At 35.3% G+C, this 15,706-nt stretch overlaps 1 protein-coding gene across 2 annotated transcripts in view; it reads left to right on the top strand.

The window, feature by feature from the left end:
- The window catches only part of Fap (fibroblast activation protein alpha), a 77,223-nt gene that overhangs the window by 13,887 nt on the left and 47,630 nt on the right, over positions 1-15,706 (top strand). For both annotated transcript variants that reach the window (XR_010050817.1, XM_063259166.1), the window contains exons 3-6: positions 9,240-9,338; positions 10,323-10,417; positions 11,280-11,354; positions 12,452-12,504. Coding sequence is in view for 1 of the 2 variants with exons in the window: in XM_063259166.1 (XP_063115236.1) it covers positions 9,240-9,338; positions 10,323-10,417; positions 11,280-11,354; positions 12,452-12,504 (322 nt within the window). In the remaining variant the exon portion in view is untranslated. The remainder of the gene's footprint in view (positions 1-9,239; positions 9,339-10,322; positions 10,418-11,279; positions 11,355-12,451; positions 12,505-15,706) is intronic.

The following is a 15,706-nucleotide window of genomic DNA, read 5'->3' as shown; positions in this document are numbered from 1 at the left end:
GCAAGGTTATATTTGTTTTTTGAATTAATATCAAATTTCTTTCAATTAAACAGCTATCTAGTTATTTTAATATTCACAGTTAATAAATGTGCTGCATTTTAAAATGTTCCATCTGGATATTAAGGATTGTGGAGATATAAAATAAATGAATTTCAAATGAAAAATAACTTCCACTGCACACAGTGTTAAAATTTTCCTTTGACATTAAAACAGATTGCAATTTTTCTTAGGAATGAAAAAAACAATAAAACATTCAACAATTATTATAATGTTATTGTAGTAAATGATCTTTTAGTCATTGTATGGGATTAGAGAACCAGTGGTGTGAGTTTTGCAAACAGCCATTCAGTTAAATAGAAGTTTTATTTAAATGGTTATTAAGAAATAGAATAATTTAAAAGTATGAGCTATTCAGTATCTAGTTGTAAAGAGGCTCACCAGCTGCTTGTTTTTTATAGCATAACCATAAGGATAAGTTTTAGAAAATTAAGACATTAAACAAAATCCTAATCAAGTGTGTAGAGCACACTTGCATCAGTGGAAATCATTTAAAATACCAGAAGATGCTTTTGTCCAGTTCTTCTAATTACAAGGTGGAACATTTTACATTTGTGTGGCTTCAAAACAAGTAAAACAGGTTGATTTTACATTTCAAATCTAGTACGGCATAGCTGAAAGGGACTGACATCTTCTAGCCAAATCTCTTATTCATAGATGAGCAAGTGGGGGGTGCCAGAGTGAGCAAAGCCATACTGGAAACTGAGAAGAGAGCCCATATCTTATCCACTCATTTATCTATACTTCATTTTACTCATTCATTTATTCAACAAGTACATATTCACTGCCTGTAAATGTTAGACACTGGAGAATGACAGAAAAATGAGACATGGTCTCTAACCAGAAGGTAACTATTTTGATTATATTAAGGAAGAATTGTTAAATGTTTGTAAAATAATTACTCTGATACATACATAATTACCAACCAAGGTAAGTGTTCTGAAAGAAACTTACCATTATACCATTACCATTATATCACAGAGGAACCTGATTAAGTTGGGAGAATAGGAAAGACTCCACAGCAGAAACAGAAATTGTGAGGCAAAATGAGAGGTGAAAAAGTGGTATGGGGAGGTCTGGGAAGATTGCAGAACAGTAAGCAGCAGAGTAAATAGCCTCTCTGGGGAAAGCAGTCCAGATGCTAGAATATAGCATTTTGGAGAAGACAAAAAGAAAAGAAGTGGATCCCCTCAGGAAGAAACTAAAGTGAGAATTGCAGTCCACTGAGATAATAAAAAAGGAAAAGAAAAGAAAAACTTAAACAGAAGAAGGTGGTAGCTGGTGGTGCTTTCAACAGAGCCGGAACCACCGTGCCAGAAGCACTGTCAGAACCCGGAGATGCATGGACACAGTGAAGCTGGTGGCTAGCAAGCCTGAAGGCCTTGGCAGGAAGACACAGTGGTGGAGGGGAGCAGCAGACCAGAGAACTGCACTGGCCGGCCGTGAGTGCGTGGGACTTAGTTCTCCCACGGGAGTGGGAGATTGGCCAGGTGCCATTTTGGAATTGGGTAGATAAGCCTGGACACAGAACTGCAGTGGGCTTCTTTCAGCCACTCCTAGCTCGGAGAAGACTGGTAGAAATTTCTTGGTCTGAGTCCTGTCTCTCTGCACAGTCCAATAGCCTCAGCCAAGGTTTCCCAACAGCTATTCCCAAACAACTCTGCCTGCCTGGAACACACTAACATGGTGAAGATTCCCTGTGGTTAACCAGCTCAGAAGGGAGGGACCAGCCTGTCCCACTCCTGCTTACACTTCAGTAGCCACCAGCAGACTGGGAAAAGCAACAAACAGCAAAAATACTTAGCCAGCATACTTCAGAGTAATTATAACCAATACAGGAAGTGCCAGAAACCCCACTACCCACTTGTCTGGAAGAAACCAGGAACATGACAAAAGGAAGAAGCCAAAGGAAGTCCCTGGCCTCCCACCAAAGCAGTACTGGTCCAGGAGATGTAAGCACAGATGAGATCTGGATTTGCACACCTGCAGTTTTGAAGCAACAGCACCTAAAATAAAGAAACCACTCCTTGAAGCTACAAAAGAATCTAGAACATAAATACTATTACAGGTAAAAGAAGATATGAGAAACATAATAAAAGAATTGCTAAGCACCTCTAAAGAAGACACAGATGAAAGAATAGACGAGCATAGAAAAAGGAGGGAAACCTTCCATGTAGAACATAAAAAAAAATTTAGAATACATGAAACAGATTCAAAGAGATTACCAGGAAATTAAAACCTTCATTGAAAGCTGGCAAACTGCTTGAAAGAAACTAAAGATAGACTCTGAAACTTTGAAGAAAGGTTTGCAGCTTGCAATTATGAAAGGAAAGATCTGTTAAAAATAAGAAGGAATCAGGAAGTAACAAAAAAGGCTAGAAAATGATAAAAGGATCTAGAACATAAGAATAAAAACTTTGAGTGAAGAAGAGGGGTAAACACAGATGAAATACAAAGGCTATTTACAGAAATAATTAAAAAGAACTTTCCAAGCATAGGAAAAGGAAATGGTATTCAGATATATGAGGCATACAGAACTCCAGCCGGCTATAACCAAAATAGATCTACACCCAGACATATAATAATCAAGATCCCAGAAATTGAACACAGGAGCAGAATATTAAAAGCTGTCAGAAAAAGAAACAAGTCACCTATAAAGGAAAAACCATCAGAATCATGGCAAACTTCTCGACACAAACCATCAAATCAAGAAGAGCTTGGAGTGAAGTGTTCCAAGTCCTGAAAGAAAATAGCCTCCAACCCATATTGATGTATCCTGAAAAACTCTCTCAAAATTAATGGAGAAACAAGATACTTTCATGGCAAAGAGGAACTGGGGGAGTTCATGACCACCAATCCAACCCTACAAAAAGTACTGAAGGACATTCTAGAGAGAGAGAGAAAAAAGAACATGGTTTCAGGAACAATGGCAGAGATTGCTCACTGATTGGGGCAGGCAGTGGAATGAAGAAGAAAAGTAGACAACTAACAGCAGAAAAATAAGATGGCAGAGATGAGGCAGAGAAGGTTGCTATAATCACTAACATAGATGGCCTCAATTCACCAATAAAAAGAAACACAGGCAGAGTGGATCAGAAGATATGGCTACCAATATGTTCTATATAAGAAATACAATTAACCCGAAAGAGGGTTTATAGACTGAAAGTCAAAAGACAAGTAGACAATGCTCTGTGTGACAGGGAACCAGATAAAAGTGGGGGTAGCTTGTCCTTCAGTTGCATATTGGCTAGAAAGCCATAACACTTTTATAAAATAGAAAACCACTCAGCTATAAAGAAAACCTTGGGGGCTGCGGATTTAGCTCAGAGGCATAAGCGCCTGCCTTGCAAGCAGGCAGTCGTGAGTTTGATACCCGGTACCGATAAAAATGAAAAAGACAAAAAAAAAAAAAAAAAAAAAGGAAAAGCTTGAGGCTCTTGTAGGTACAAGGATACAACTTGAGATCTTGCTCAGGAGTAAAAAGTTTCAGACTCACTTAGGATTCTTCAAAACTAAAGGAGTTAGTGGGATGCAAAATGTATAATGCACCCTGTGAAAGGGGGGAATTGTCTAAAATGGAAGGCAGTGTTAATCTTTTATCATGATTTGAAAACCATATTGTTTTCATTGTTCTGTTTAGTTTGGTTTTATTCTGTCCCAGTTTATCTACTTGTATTAGATTTGATGGCATGGTGAGCTATTCCAAAGATAGCAGGATATATTATGGTAACCATTTTTGTTTTCCTATTAACTTGATTTGAAGCCCTGTATTGCTTTCACTGTCTTGTTTTGACAGAATCTATTCTATTCTGCTTTGTTTGATAGTATCAAGTCTAAGGGTATAGGCAATTACTTTGAAGACAATAAGATTCACCATGGTACACATTCTGGTTTGACTATTATTTTCTTTTGAAGTCCTGTAATGTCTCCAATGTTTCATTTTTATTGGATTTGTTCTGTACTGTTTGTTTTTGATTTTTTAAAATTTTATTTAAAGAAAGACTAAATAAAACAGAAAACTGGTAAAAATAATACATACTTCAAAGAAAAAATAAACAGTAAGAAATCACTAGTTGATGATTATATAGTGTCCTCTTACAAATAGTTGTTCAAGATACAAAAGTGAAACGTACAAAGTGGGGATTCAAACAGTGAGACTACAAACAGTTCTGTTCAACTACCCAACAACAACTTAGTAATATGGTTATCAATCCTGTACACTTAAACATACATGCAGTTATCCATATCTTCATTTATGTTGAGATTAAACAAATCATAGCAGGCTAAAATAATTCTGAAGAAAGGATAACAGTATTGCTGGATTTCACATCATGACACTATGGGATCAGCACCGGGTACTGTAGTGTCTCTTTTTCTTCAAAGTATTTATTCATTTCATCATGCATTATAAGATTAGTTCTTGTAAGCTGTTTATGGGTTCTATGCATGTGTGAGTCTTAACATGTATTTCTATCCTTTATATATTACAGGGAGAAACAAAACAAAACAAAACAAAACAAAACATATTCTTTTTCATGAAATGAAAAAGACATGAAACCACTGTACAAGGAGTTCTACAATGATTACTGTGTTGTCTCGTTATCTTCAATAGAATTGTCTATATCATCAGACATAGTATAATTGAATATAGCAACACATAACAATATTAATAAAAACACAACTTTGTAGATAATGTAAAACTTCAAAAACAGGTAATATTCAAACTGAATGGATATTGTAGTGAATCTTGTCATCTTCAGTGTAGTTGTCTATACTCTCAGACTTGATACTATCAATCATAACAGTTTTGAATAAAATCTGTCGATATCAAATAGCCATCAAACAAACCAGATTTAACTAAGATCAGTCATGATAAAACAGTATAAGTTATAAAGGGCTCCAGATTAAGTTAATAGGAAATTAAAGATGATTACTGTTCTATATCCTGATATTTTTGGGATAGCTATCTGTGCCCTCAGATCTAATGCAAGTAGATAAACTGGAACAGAATAAAATCTATCTAAGCAGAGTGGTGCAAGTAATGTGGGTTTTAAATCCTGATACACTATAACAATATCCTCTGCTGTCTTTTTTAAGACTATTCCTCCCCTTTCACTCCCCCAGGGTGAATTGTGCATTTTTGGGTCTCACCAACACCCTCAGTTTTAAATTGGGGGGCCAACTTGCTATTTACCTAAGTGGTACTGAGCCTTCTCTCTCTTGGCCTTGATCTCTAGTTGTATTCCTTCACCTATTAAAGCCTGTCTTTTCAACCTATCCACAAATACTGGTCGAGTTGCCCCTATTACTCTCTGGTTCCCTGTCACATAGATCATTGTTTTGTCATATTTGATTTTCAGTTCATAAACCCTTTTTCAGGTTAATTATATTTCCTATAAAGAACATCTTGGTGGACCCTACCTCCTGATCTACTCTGCCTGTGTTTCTCTTTCTCTCTTTTTTTTAGTGTATCAAGGTCATCTACATTAGAGATTATAGCCAACCTTTTCTGCCTCATTTCTGTTGTGCTCTTTTTCTGCCATTAGTTGTCTGCTTTTCTTCTTCATTACAGTTTCTACTCCATTCATTGAGGCCTCTCTACCACTGTTCCTGGAATCCTGGTACTTTTCTGTCTCTCTAGAATGTCCTGCAGTATTCTCTATAGAGTTGGATTGGTGGTCACGAATTCCCACTATTCCTCTTTGTCTTGGAAGCATCTTGTTTCTCCATTAATTTCTAGAGACAGTTTTTCAGCATACATCAATCTGGGCTGGAGGTTATTTTCTTTCAGGGCTTGGAATACTTTGCTCCAAGCTCTTCTTGACTGGATGGTCTGTGTCAAGAAGTCTGCCATGATTTTGATGGCATTTCCTTTATAGGTGATCTGTTTCTTTTCTCTGGCAGCTTAATATCCTTTCATATATTGAATTTCTGGAATCTTGATTATTGTATGCTTGGGTGTAGCTCTGTTTTGGTTGTAGGTGGCTGAAGTTCTGTATGCCTCATTCATCTGAGTGAATTTCCTTTTCCTGTGCTTGGGAAGTTTTCCTTAATTGTTTCTGTGAATAGCCTTTGTAGTTCCTCTGTTTTTACCCCTGCTTCATCCACATTCTTTATTCTTAAGTTATAGATCCTCTTGTCATCTTCTAGCTTTTGTATTGTTACTTCCTGTTTCCTTGTTATTTTTAAGAAATTTTTCCTTTCATAATCCCACATTTCAAACCTGTCTTCCAGTTTGGATAATCTATCCTTAGCTTCTTTCAAGCAATTTCGCCAGCTTTCAATGGAGTTTTTAATTTCCTGGTAATCTCTTTGAACCTGTTTCATGTATTCTATGTTTTCTTTACATTCTTCATCAAACATTTCTCTCTTTTTTTTGTGATCCTCCATTCTTCCATCTGTGTCTTCTTGAGAGGTGCTTAACATTTCTTTTATTAACCTACTTATATCTTGCTTTACTTGGTTAAATATTTCACTTTTGAACTTGGTTATGAGTTCTGGAAGATATCTCTTTATGTCCACTGATGCTGTATCTGATATTGCATGTTTGCTGTCCTCAATCTCTTTTGTATTTATCTCTCCTGAGTCAGTGTTCTCAGGGTTGGGGGCTGGGGACTTTTTTTGTTGCTTCCTCTTCTCATGTTTTTAGTTTCTTCCATACAAGCATATAGAGGAGGTCCCAGTTCCTTTCCTGGTTGGTTATGGTTCTTCTGAAGCTCACTGGCTAGGTAACCCTGCCCATTCTAGTGTATTATTCAGGTGCAAACAGAGGTGGTGTATGCTGGCTCCTCCCCTCCGTGTCAGTCAACCTGCTGAAGCCTTCACTGTGTTAGTACTGCACATAAGGAATTAATTTTGGACTACTTATTGGGTCTCATCCTGGGGTGTGACCCAGGCCAAGCATACCCCACCAATCTCGTCTGGAAGGGAACAACTGACTGAAGTCACTGCTGTTCCTTGTTCTTGCCAGTCCTGCCCAATTCCAAAATGTCATCCCATTGGTGCCCCTTTCCTGTGGAAGGAATTCTCAGCACTCACCACAGGTCAGTGCAGGTCTCTTGCTGGCTCTGTTCTCCGTTGGGCTGGCTGACCTCTGACTTCAGTGCAACTGCACTTCAGTGCAACTGTGGTTCCAGCAAGTTGAAGTGGTGGGAATTCGGGTGCGCGAGAGCACAGAATCTTAGCTGCCTCAAAGTAGGCCTGGGATTGCATGTTTGACTGGTTCTTTTCACTTTAGTTTCTTTCTGGGCTGTGAGGATCCATCTCTGTCTGTCCGGGATCCCCACAATATGTTATTTCTGCAACTGAGTTGTTTGTCTCATGAAACCTCTGTATTCTGCTCTTATCTCTCTGCCATATTTCAAGGGAAGCCTCTGTTCTTTACTGTTTTATTCACTTTTATTATACCTGATGATGTGGGCAACTCTTTTGAAGACAGCAAGAGGCATCATGGTAACCATTGTTGATCACTTTGTATTTTGTTTTTACATCGTGTACTATGTCCATCCTTCTGTTTTGACTGACTCTATTTTATTTTGTCACATTTGGTTTTATTCTCTTGAAAATAAAAAAGAAAGAAATAATGTGATACAGAAGGTGTGCAGAGAGAAAACATCCAAGGAACACAAGGCCTAGCACATTTGAAATTTAAGAGAAGCATGCTAGGGCTGTAAGGGGCTGGCTGATTATATCTTCCCATGCTGATCAAGGTCTATAGTACAGGTTATCATTTTTCGTGTTTATTTCAGAGGCATGGAAAGCTAGGGAAGACTTAGTAAAAGAATATAGTGATAACTCATGTTTAACTGTTTTCTTTTCACTTGGGAAAATGCCAGATTCTTAATTCTGGTTAGGAGATAAGACATTTCCATCAGTTTTAGTTGTAAGTAGTGACTTGAAGAAGATCTAGAAGGAACAGAGAGTCCCGGTATGGGTATGATGATGTCTTGGGAGTTTCTTGACTTTTTATCTCTCTGATATAGTTAATGTGTTAGGGAACTAATGAGTTTTTCTGAAAGTAAGGTTAAGTTTGAAAAAACACAGCTGTTTAGAAGTATAACTGAAATTTACTTGGGGTTTGTGAGCTACATTAGGTTAACATTTCTATAGCAAATTACTCTTAGGATTTCAAGGATTCTTTGTAAAAATTATATGATTTTCCTTATTTCTGGTCTAATTTTTCTTTATAAAAATACTTAGAATCATTAATGTCTTTCTTGATATTTCAAAAAGTAAGTATTCTTCCTGACCTCATTCAGTTAAGAAATGCTAGAATACATCACTGATAAAAATCAGTAGAAATCCAAGCCTAAACTATAGGAGACAGCATAGTGAATTGCAAATGTGCTGACCTTTATTTTTATATCTTATATTATTTTTATTAGTACATGTTTGCAGTACATATGATTAGATTTATTATGGGACACTGGTAACTGTATATAACCCATCTTAATTTTTTTATCTACATCCCTCCTCTTTTTTCACTTCTCCAAAATTTGAGTTGTTTATAAGAAAACAGATACCTCGAGATCATGATGTTAAGTAAAATAAATCAGACACAAGTTTAAATATAAAAGTTTCTATTATATGAGAAGCCCAAAGTATAAATAAATCAAAGAGCAAAATAAAAGATACAGAATATGAAACAAGGAGATAGAACTTTTGCAAAAAGGAAGAGGACCAAAAGACAAAGTGAGTTGTCACATCAAATCACATGGTCTGTGATCTTGGCTGTACTAGGCCTAAATTCAGTAGACTTTCATTTCACCTTCCTCCTCAGAAACCCCTAGTGGCTCTTCACCACTTGAAGAATAATATCTCAGTTATTCTATGTGGTTCTGATCTGCAATCTTCATTTCTTTGTATGTTTCCAACAACTGTCCCTTCTAGTTAACTGCCTCTCTCAACCTTAGTTACCCTCTCTAGAAATACTACTTTTAAGATAGGAGGTAAGGGGCTGGGGATTTAGCTCAGCAGCATAAAGCACCTGCCTTGCAAGCAGGCAGTCGTGAGTTTGATCCCTGGTACCGATAAAAAGAAAAAAAAAAAATAGGAGGTAAACAAGCATCTAGCAAATGGCATATCATATCATTATATAAGAATGAATGAATGAAGACAAGGCTTAGAAACTATTTGAGTTGTCAGCCTTGTTTTTGTTAATAGTGTTTCTTTTTTTCCCAAAGTTTATCACTCTAAAGGAAGTACAGCAAGAGCCCTCACACTGAATGATATTTTAAATGGGACATTTTCTTATAAGACATATTTTCCAAACTGGATTTCAGGTAAGTGAACTATTCATTTATCTTCTGTGGGATTTTTTAAAATGTGCATTGCTTCATTTTTAGTACCAGTATATATTTATGGTAACTAAAATTGTATCAGTTGAAATGAGCAAAAATAGGACACACTTGGGAAGCACTTGCAACAAAGTCTTTCAGTAAGATCTTTTGATTTGGGTTTGTTTAATGGTTAAAAGGCCAATGGGAGTTTTAGCAGAAAAGTTAAGTTTGAAAATGCACCTTTGAAATAATCATGATTTCTGGTACAGTTTTAAGCATGGCAGACATGAAACCATAATAGGAAAGATCATAAGAATTTTACCCAAAAAGAAATTTTACCATTAATATAGATATTGTAAAGGAGACAAAATCCCACTCGAACAATACATCTTGAGGGTCATAAAATTGGTATTTACTTCCTCAAAATAGAATGTTATCAAAGTCTAAAAAAAATACATAGTCAGTTCAATAGTTTTTGGCATTTATAGTTGCATATATACAGTGCCACTAAAAAACTGAATATATTAAATTATCTCTTTAGAAAATAAAATTCATTTAAATTGGGCTTTGTACTAAACAAACCCCAAATGTAATTCATCTTTATTGTGAAAGAAAAATGCCATTTTAAACCAGTACATCCTTTCTGCAACACACAGGAAACAAATTTTATAGTGAAGCACAGAATCAATTAGGATAGGAGACAAACGTGGCATTTTTGTGTGAAATAGAAAAAACAATATGCTTTCTTCTCTTCCATCTCCAACTTATTATTTTAAATCTATGAAGAATTATTGGGTCAGGGATACAGCTCAGTGGTACAGCACCTGCCTGCCTGGCAGGTGTGAGGTCATGAATTCGATCCCTGGTTTAAAAAAAAAATGTTTACTTTAAACTAAGTATGTGAAATAAGTTGTGCTTTTATTTACTATCAATTCATTTCCTGTTAAGAGAGATTATGTCAAATTTTGCTTTCTTTCTTACATAAAGGAGAAGAATATCTTCATCAATCTACAGATGATAATGTAATATTATATAATATTGAAACAGGAGAATCATATACAATTTTGAGCAACAGCACCATGGTATGTATCCAGCCTCATCTTCCTCCTCAGAAACCTTTTCCAGGTCTTCACTGACACAGGAAAAAGTTCGAAATCTTAGCACTGGATCTGGATCCAACTTGTCTTCCCCGTCCATCTACCGCAATGGTACTCCAGTTTTGGCTTACGACTGCACTAGACTACTTTGTTCTAGCTTTTAATTAAGCATGTTCGCACCTTTGAGGAATAGTATGGCGTAAGATGAGAGTTAGGAATTTGAAGTTCAACTATTAGCTCTGTCAGTTACTAGCTGTGAAAATTTGGACAAGGTTCTATGCTACACAGCTTTTCTATGCCTCGGTTTCCTCCTCTGTAAAGTGAGAATAAGAACAGCTCTTCCGTTTAATATAAGAATTAAATGAAATAACATTTCAAAGTGTTTAAGACAGTCTCTGACATAGAAATGTTCAATATATGGAGACCTTGATACAGGGGCACATGTTACACTTTCCATTTGGGCTTTCAATGCTCCTATTTCATCTGCCTTTAAAGGCCAGTTTGTCTTGTCAAAGTTCAGATTACCTTCTCTTCTTCTGTGTAACCAATTTTCCTTTCATTTGGATTCTGTCACTTCTTTCCTTAATGTATTTACAATGGTAAAATCATTGTGTTTGATATAAATTTTTAATTTGTTATCTTACTTATTGACAAGCCTACCATTATAACCTCAAATTGCATCTCCCTCACAGTGTGTAGTTGCTTTATAAACATAGGTACTACATAAAGATCTTTTAATTCCATTGAAATTGTAATTAGGAGCTTATTGATGGTTTATAGCTTTAGTACTACAAATTTATATGGTCCTTTGTTTTCTGTATTCTGATCAGCTTCTTTACAATTTCAGAAAAGTGTGAATGCTTCAAATTATGGTTTATCACCTGATCGCCAATTTGCATATCTTGAAAGTGATTACTCAAAGGTATCCACTATTTAATTTGGTTATATGTGATTCTATCTCCAGAAATCTAAAGATTGCTTTATAAAAGTAAGCAGAAAGTAACAATCTGTTTTCATTCCTTAATATTCAAGAAGTAAATAAACCCCAAAAAGTATAACTGAGACCTGTACAAATAATTCTGCATTTTGCATTCTTGTGCACTCATTACTTGCATTTCACTAGTAAGTAGTGGAAACTACTTCCTGTGGAGAAGAAAATCTTCCTGGCAAGACACCACTATCTATCGGAAGAGTAAGAAATATCCTTGAATTTCTAAAGCTATTGCAAATCAGAAACCATTAATAATTCTTAAAATTTAACTTCATGAAAGGTTATTAGTTTAACCTTAAATGTTTAATAAAATTTAAAGTGAAAATTTGACAGTGTAGAATTACTTTAATGTTCAAACCCAGTACTATATACTGAGTGGCAGACAAAGGTGTAAATCTGTCTTTGAAATCCTAGTTTGGGAGTATTCCTACCACACTAGACTATTTACTATTACTTAATTTCCCCTTTGTGAATGAAGCTGTAGAAGCATATTGAAGTAAAATTATGTGCCTAATGAAATTCTGTTTATCAAATTTTAAAGGAAATCACCTTTGCCAAGATACAGGGTAATCTCTATGGGCCATAAAAATTACAGTAGCTAGGGATAGAACTCAGTGGCACAGTGCCTGCCTGGCAAGTGTGAGATCATGAGTTTGATATCCAGTACCAGGAAAAAAAAAAAAAAAAGACAATCACAGTGCCTTTAGTTCAATCTAAGTTAAATATAAAGAAAAAATTCCTAGGATAGAATGTATCAAAGATGAAGTTTCTGTATTCAGAAATGACTTTGGATATGCTTTTTATAAAGCAGTGAAAGTTGAATCACTACTGAGATTGGGTCTGGAGGTTAGACAAACAGCACAAAAGTCTACAGTAAAACTGAAAAGAAGACTCCGTTTGAATTTGAAATGGTGTGAAAATAGGTCTCTTATAATTCTGAACTTTGAGTGGGATGATCTATGAGTGTACATTATTAATATGAGCTTTTTAAAATATGGTAATATGTCTGCTTCTCTTCTTTCTGACAGCTTTGGAGATATTCTTACACAGCAACATATCACATCTATGATCTCAGGAATGGGTAAAGCATCACCACTATTTATTGACACTTGCAACAGATACTTAGGCTTTTCCATTCAATCTTGGAATTGAAGTTAAGACTATAATTCCTTGTTATAGATTTTAATTTCTTGCTGTTTTATTATATATATATATATATATATACATATATATATTAATATATAAAGCTTAAGAAATTAAAGGAAATATCTCTAGGGCATGTTCACCTCTCCTTATTTAACTAATACCAGTTTGCATTTTATACACCATATAGTTTTGGCTTTCCGACTTTCAAAAAGAAAATTATAGTTGTGCTATTTATGGAAATAAACATATGTAGTAAAAGGATAAAAACATGCATGGGGATGAGATACTATTTTCAGGAGAGTGGCTACTTCATTGGAGAGAGGCAGAAGGAAAGAAGATACATACAACATTAGCTATGTCTGAACACATACTTCATTAACTGGTTTTACATTGATTATTTAAACTAGCCAAATGTTAAAGTTAATTCTTTCAAAAATGACAAAATGTTTAATTTAACATTTAAAATGTTAAATATACTTCTAAATTTACATAATATGTTTGTAATTTATTATATTATTTTATTTTTCTGTAGGTTTTTAACTACTTAAAACTGTTACCATTTACAAGAAATAATTTAAAGGAATGTACGTGCAGGTCAGAACTGAGGGACAATCCCAGACACAAGAAAGAGTATAAAAGGCCCAAAGAGGAGGGAGGATGTGGGGTGTTCTGAAAACCCTAATACATCAGTGTAACTGCAACTGGAGGAGGGGCCTACTTACCAGAGGGAGTCTGGCTAAGGTTGGGGAAAGAGTGGAGGTTGGGAAGCACTGGCTGAATAATAATAAGGAAACCATTAAAAAGAGTTTGAATTTCTTTTTGATGACAATAGGAAATCACTGAAGGGTTTTAAATGGGAAATGACATGATCAGATTTGCACTTTAGAAAAAACCACGCTGGCTAAGTATGGGCAATGAATTGGTTTAATTACTCATCATAATATGATACCTTCTTTGCTGTTACATAAAAGGTAAAAATAATTATATGGTTTGAAAAGATCTTCTGGTCTGTTTCTCCTTTTGTCTAGCAAGGGTGCAATTTTTTTTTAAATTATCTACTTGCAAATATTCAGACAAGAATAACTGATCTCTTTAAACTGTTAAAGTAAGAAATAGGAGCTACTGCTTAACGTAGAACCTAAATCCACCTAATGGGGTCTAAATCTTTCTCTTTTCTGTAGTATCATCATCTTCATCAAATCTAAGAGTTACTTATCAAGCACCTGTTAATCAAAAAGCACATAAAAGGGAGTTCCAAATGAATTTAAGGTGCCAACTGTACTTTCAGAAAAATGTTGGATGAGTGAGAAGGAAATCTTTCAGTATAATTTCCCCAAACTTTAATTATATTTTTATTTTTCATCTAATCATTTTGAAATTCTCTGTTGAGCTTCATTAAACTGAAAAGCATTCTACAATAAAATGGCAACATGAACATTTAATCATTGTTTATATAAACTTTGGAACCTAAACCATATTAGATATTTAACTCCTCTGCAGTAAATTTAATTAAACTACTGTTTTATTTTCCTGATTTCCACATAGCTATTTAATTTTACAGGGTTTTTTTTTTGAAAAAAAATTGGAATATGATATAATCAAAGTTATGATAAAATTGGTTGAGATTCAAGGCATGACTGAATGCCACTAATTTTAAATCTTTTTTTATGTCCTGAAGATTATAACAATCTAACAGATAGAAAATGGAGATTATTCTGGTTTCAAGTGAGGTAAAGAACACTTAGGAGATAGCTGCCTAGTAAAACATTTTCCTCTTCCATATCTCCTATCATTGATGACTGAGAAAAACAGAAAATGGTAGATGTGTTGGCTTGCCAGGCATAAGAGATGTTTACTGAGATTTTCAGCTTGGCATTGTCTACAAAATTGCATACCATGAGTCACTCCATAGAAAACTAAAGCTACGTTAAATGTCAAAGGTTACATGAACACTGCCTTAAGACAAAATTGTAAACCTACTGCAGAATGGAAGAATACCTTCCTGTGCGTCATAATATTCACTGTATCTTCAGATCTTTTGTATTTGGTACTGACCTCCAGGGGTGTGATATTCACATACTGCTCTCTGATTGTCGGTTTTCAGTACAACAACCATGGTCACCTTTCTCCAAGCACATCCCCCTCCTTTCTTCCCTCACTGATTGCTAGGTATCACGCTGCATGACCTAATAAATTAAATCAAGGTAATTTGTATTGTAAGTCTTCTTTGACATCTAGATGTTCAGAAAAGTGTAAGAAAGATGTAAATGGCAGGCACATGTTAGGTCCAGTTTGGAGAGTGTGCTTTGGAGTGCAGAGTCTTTCTAGAGGCTCCTCAAATTAGACTTTGGAGGTAGACCTTTCCACGTTGTCCCACAGAAACCATTTTGAGGAAACTATTAATACAAACGTTAAGAGGCTAAGGCAAAACATGTACACGATATCCTATGATTTTTAACACGTAAAAATCCGAGTGAATTCTTGCTAAAGAACTATAGAGATTCCACAATACAAGTTCCTCATTTGAGTATTTGCAGAGTTGCACAGTAATTCTAAACATCAGAGTGAAATTTTTGGCCTCTAGACTATTTGAAATTTGCCCATGGGTGGAGAACTTTGCAAGCTTAAGGCATACTGCCCAGTATAAGATCTGTTTTTCAGTTTAGCTTGAGATCAGATGTTCCTTTCCTTTTCTGATTTCAAGTCAGATCCCTGGGGAGATTGTCAAATGGCATCGTATTTTCAAAATTTGAAATGCATATGCATTCACAGAGATGGGGGTTGTGAATGAGAATGTGGAAGAGCACACATTAAACTTCAGCACAATTATAGAATTTCAGAGTTGGAAGACAATTCAGCAAGCGTCTTAATCTGGTGTGTACACATTTTATAGTCTCAGGGGTTAAAACTTGAGTTTAATTGGGAGTCTGCCAAAAACTAGCAATGTAATCTTAAAAAGTTATGTCATCTCTCTAAAATCACAATTTTTATTTTTTATAAAATGAAAGGATTTCATTAGCCTCCAAAAATGTTTCCACAGTATATATTCATTTGCCTCACTAAAAAGGGCTGAAAACTGAGACTCAAAAAAGTTAAGCGACTCTTATAGGCAAGAAATGAAAAAATGGCAACCATCA

This window comes from Cavia porcellus, unplaced genomic scaffold (assembly GCF_034190915.1).
Source record: "Cavia porcellus strain 051 isolate PalLab524CR breed Dunkin Hartley unplaced genomic scaffold, mCavPor4.1 scaffold_12, whole genome shotgun sequence".
In the NCBI taxonomy this organism is placed as follows: domain Eukaryota; kingdom Metazoa; phylum Chordata; class Mammalia; order Rodentia; family Caviidae; genus Cavia; species Cavia porcellus.
The sequence above is the reverse complement of the archived record's forward strand: the minus strand, read 5'-3'. Positions and strand labels throughout refer to the sequence as shown.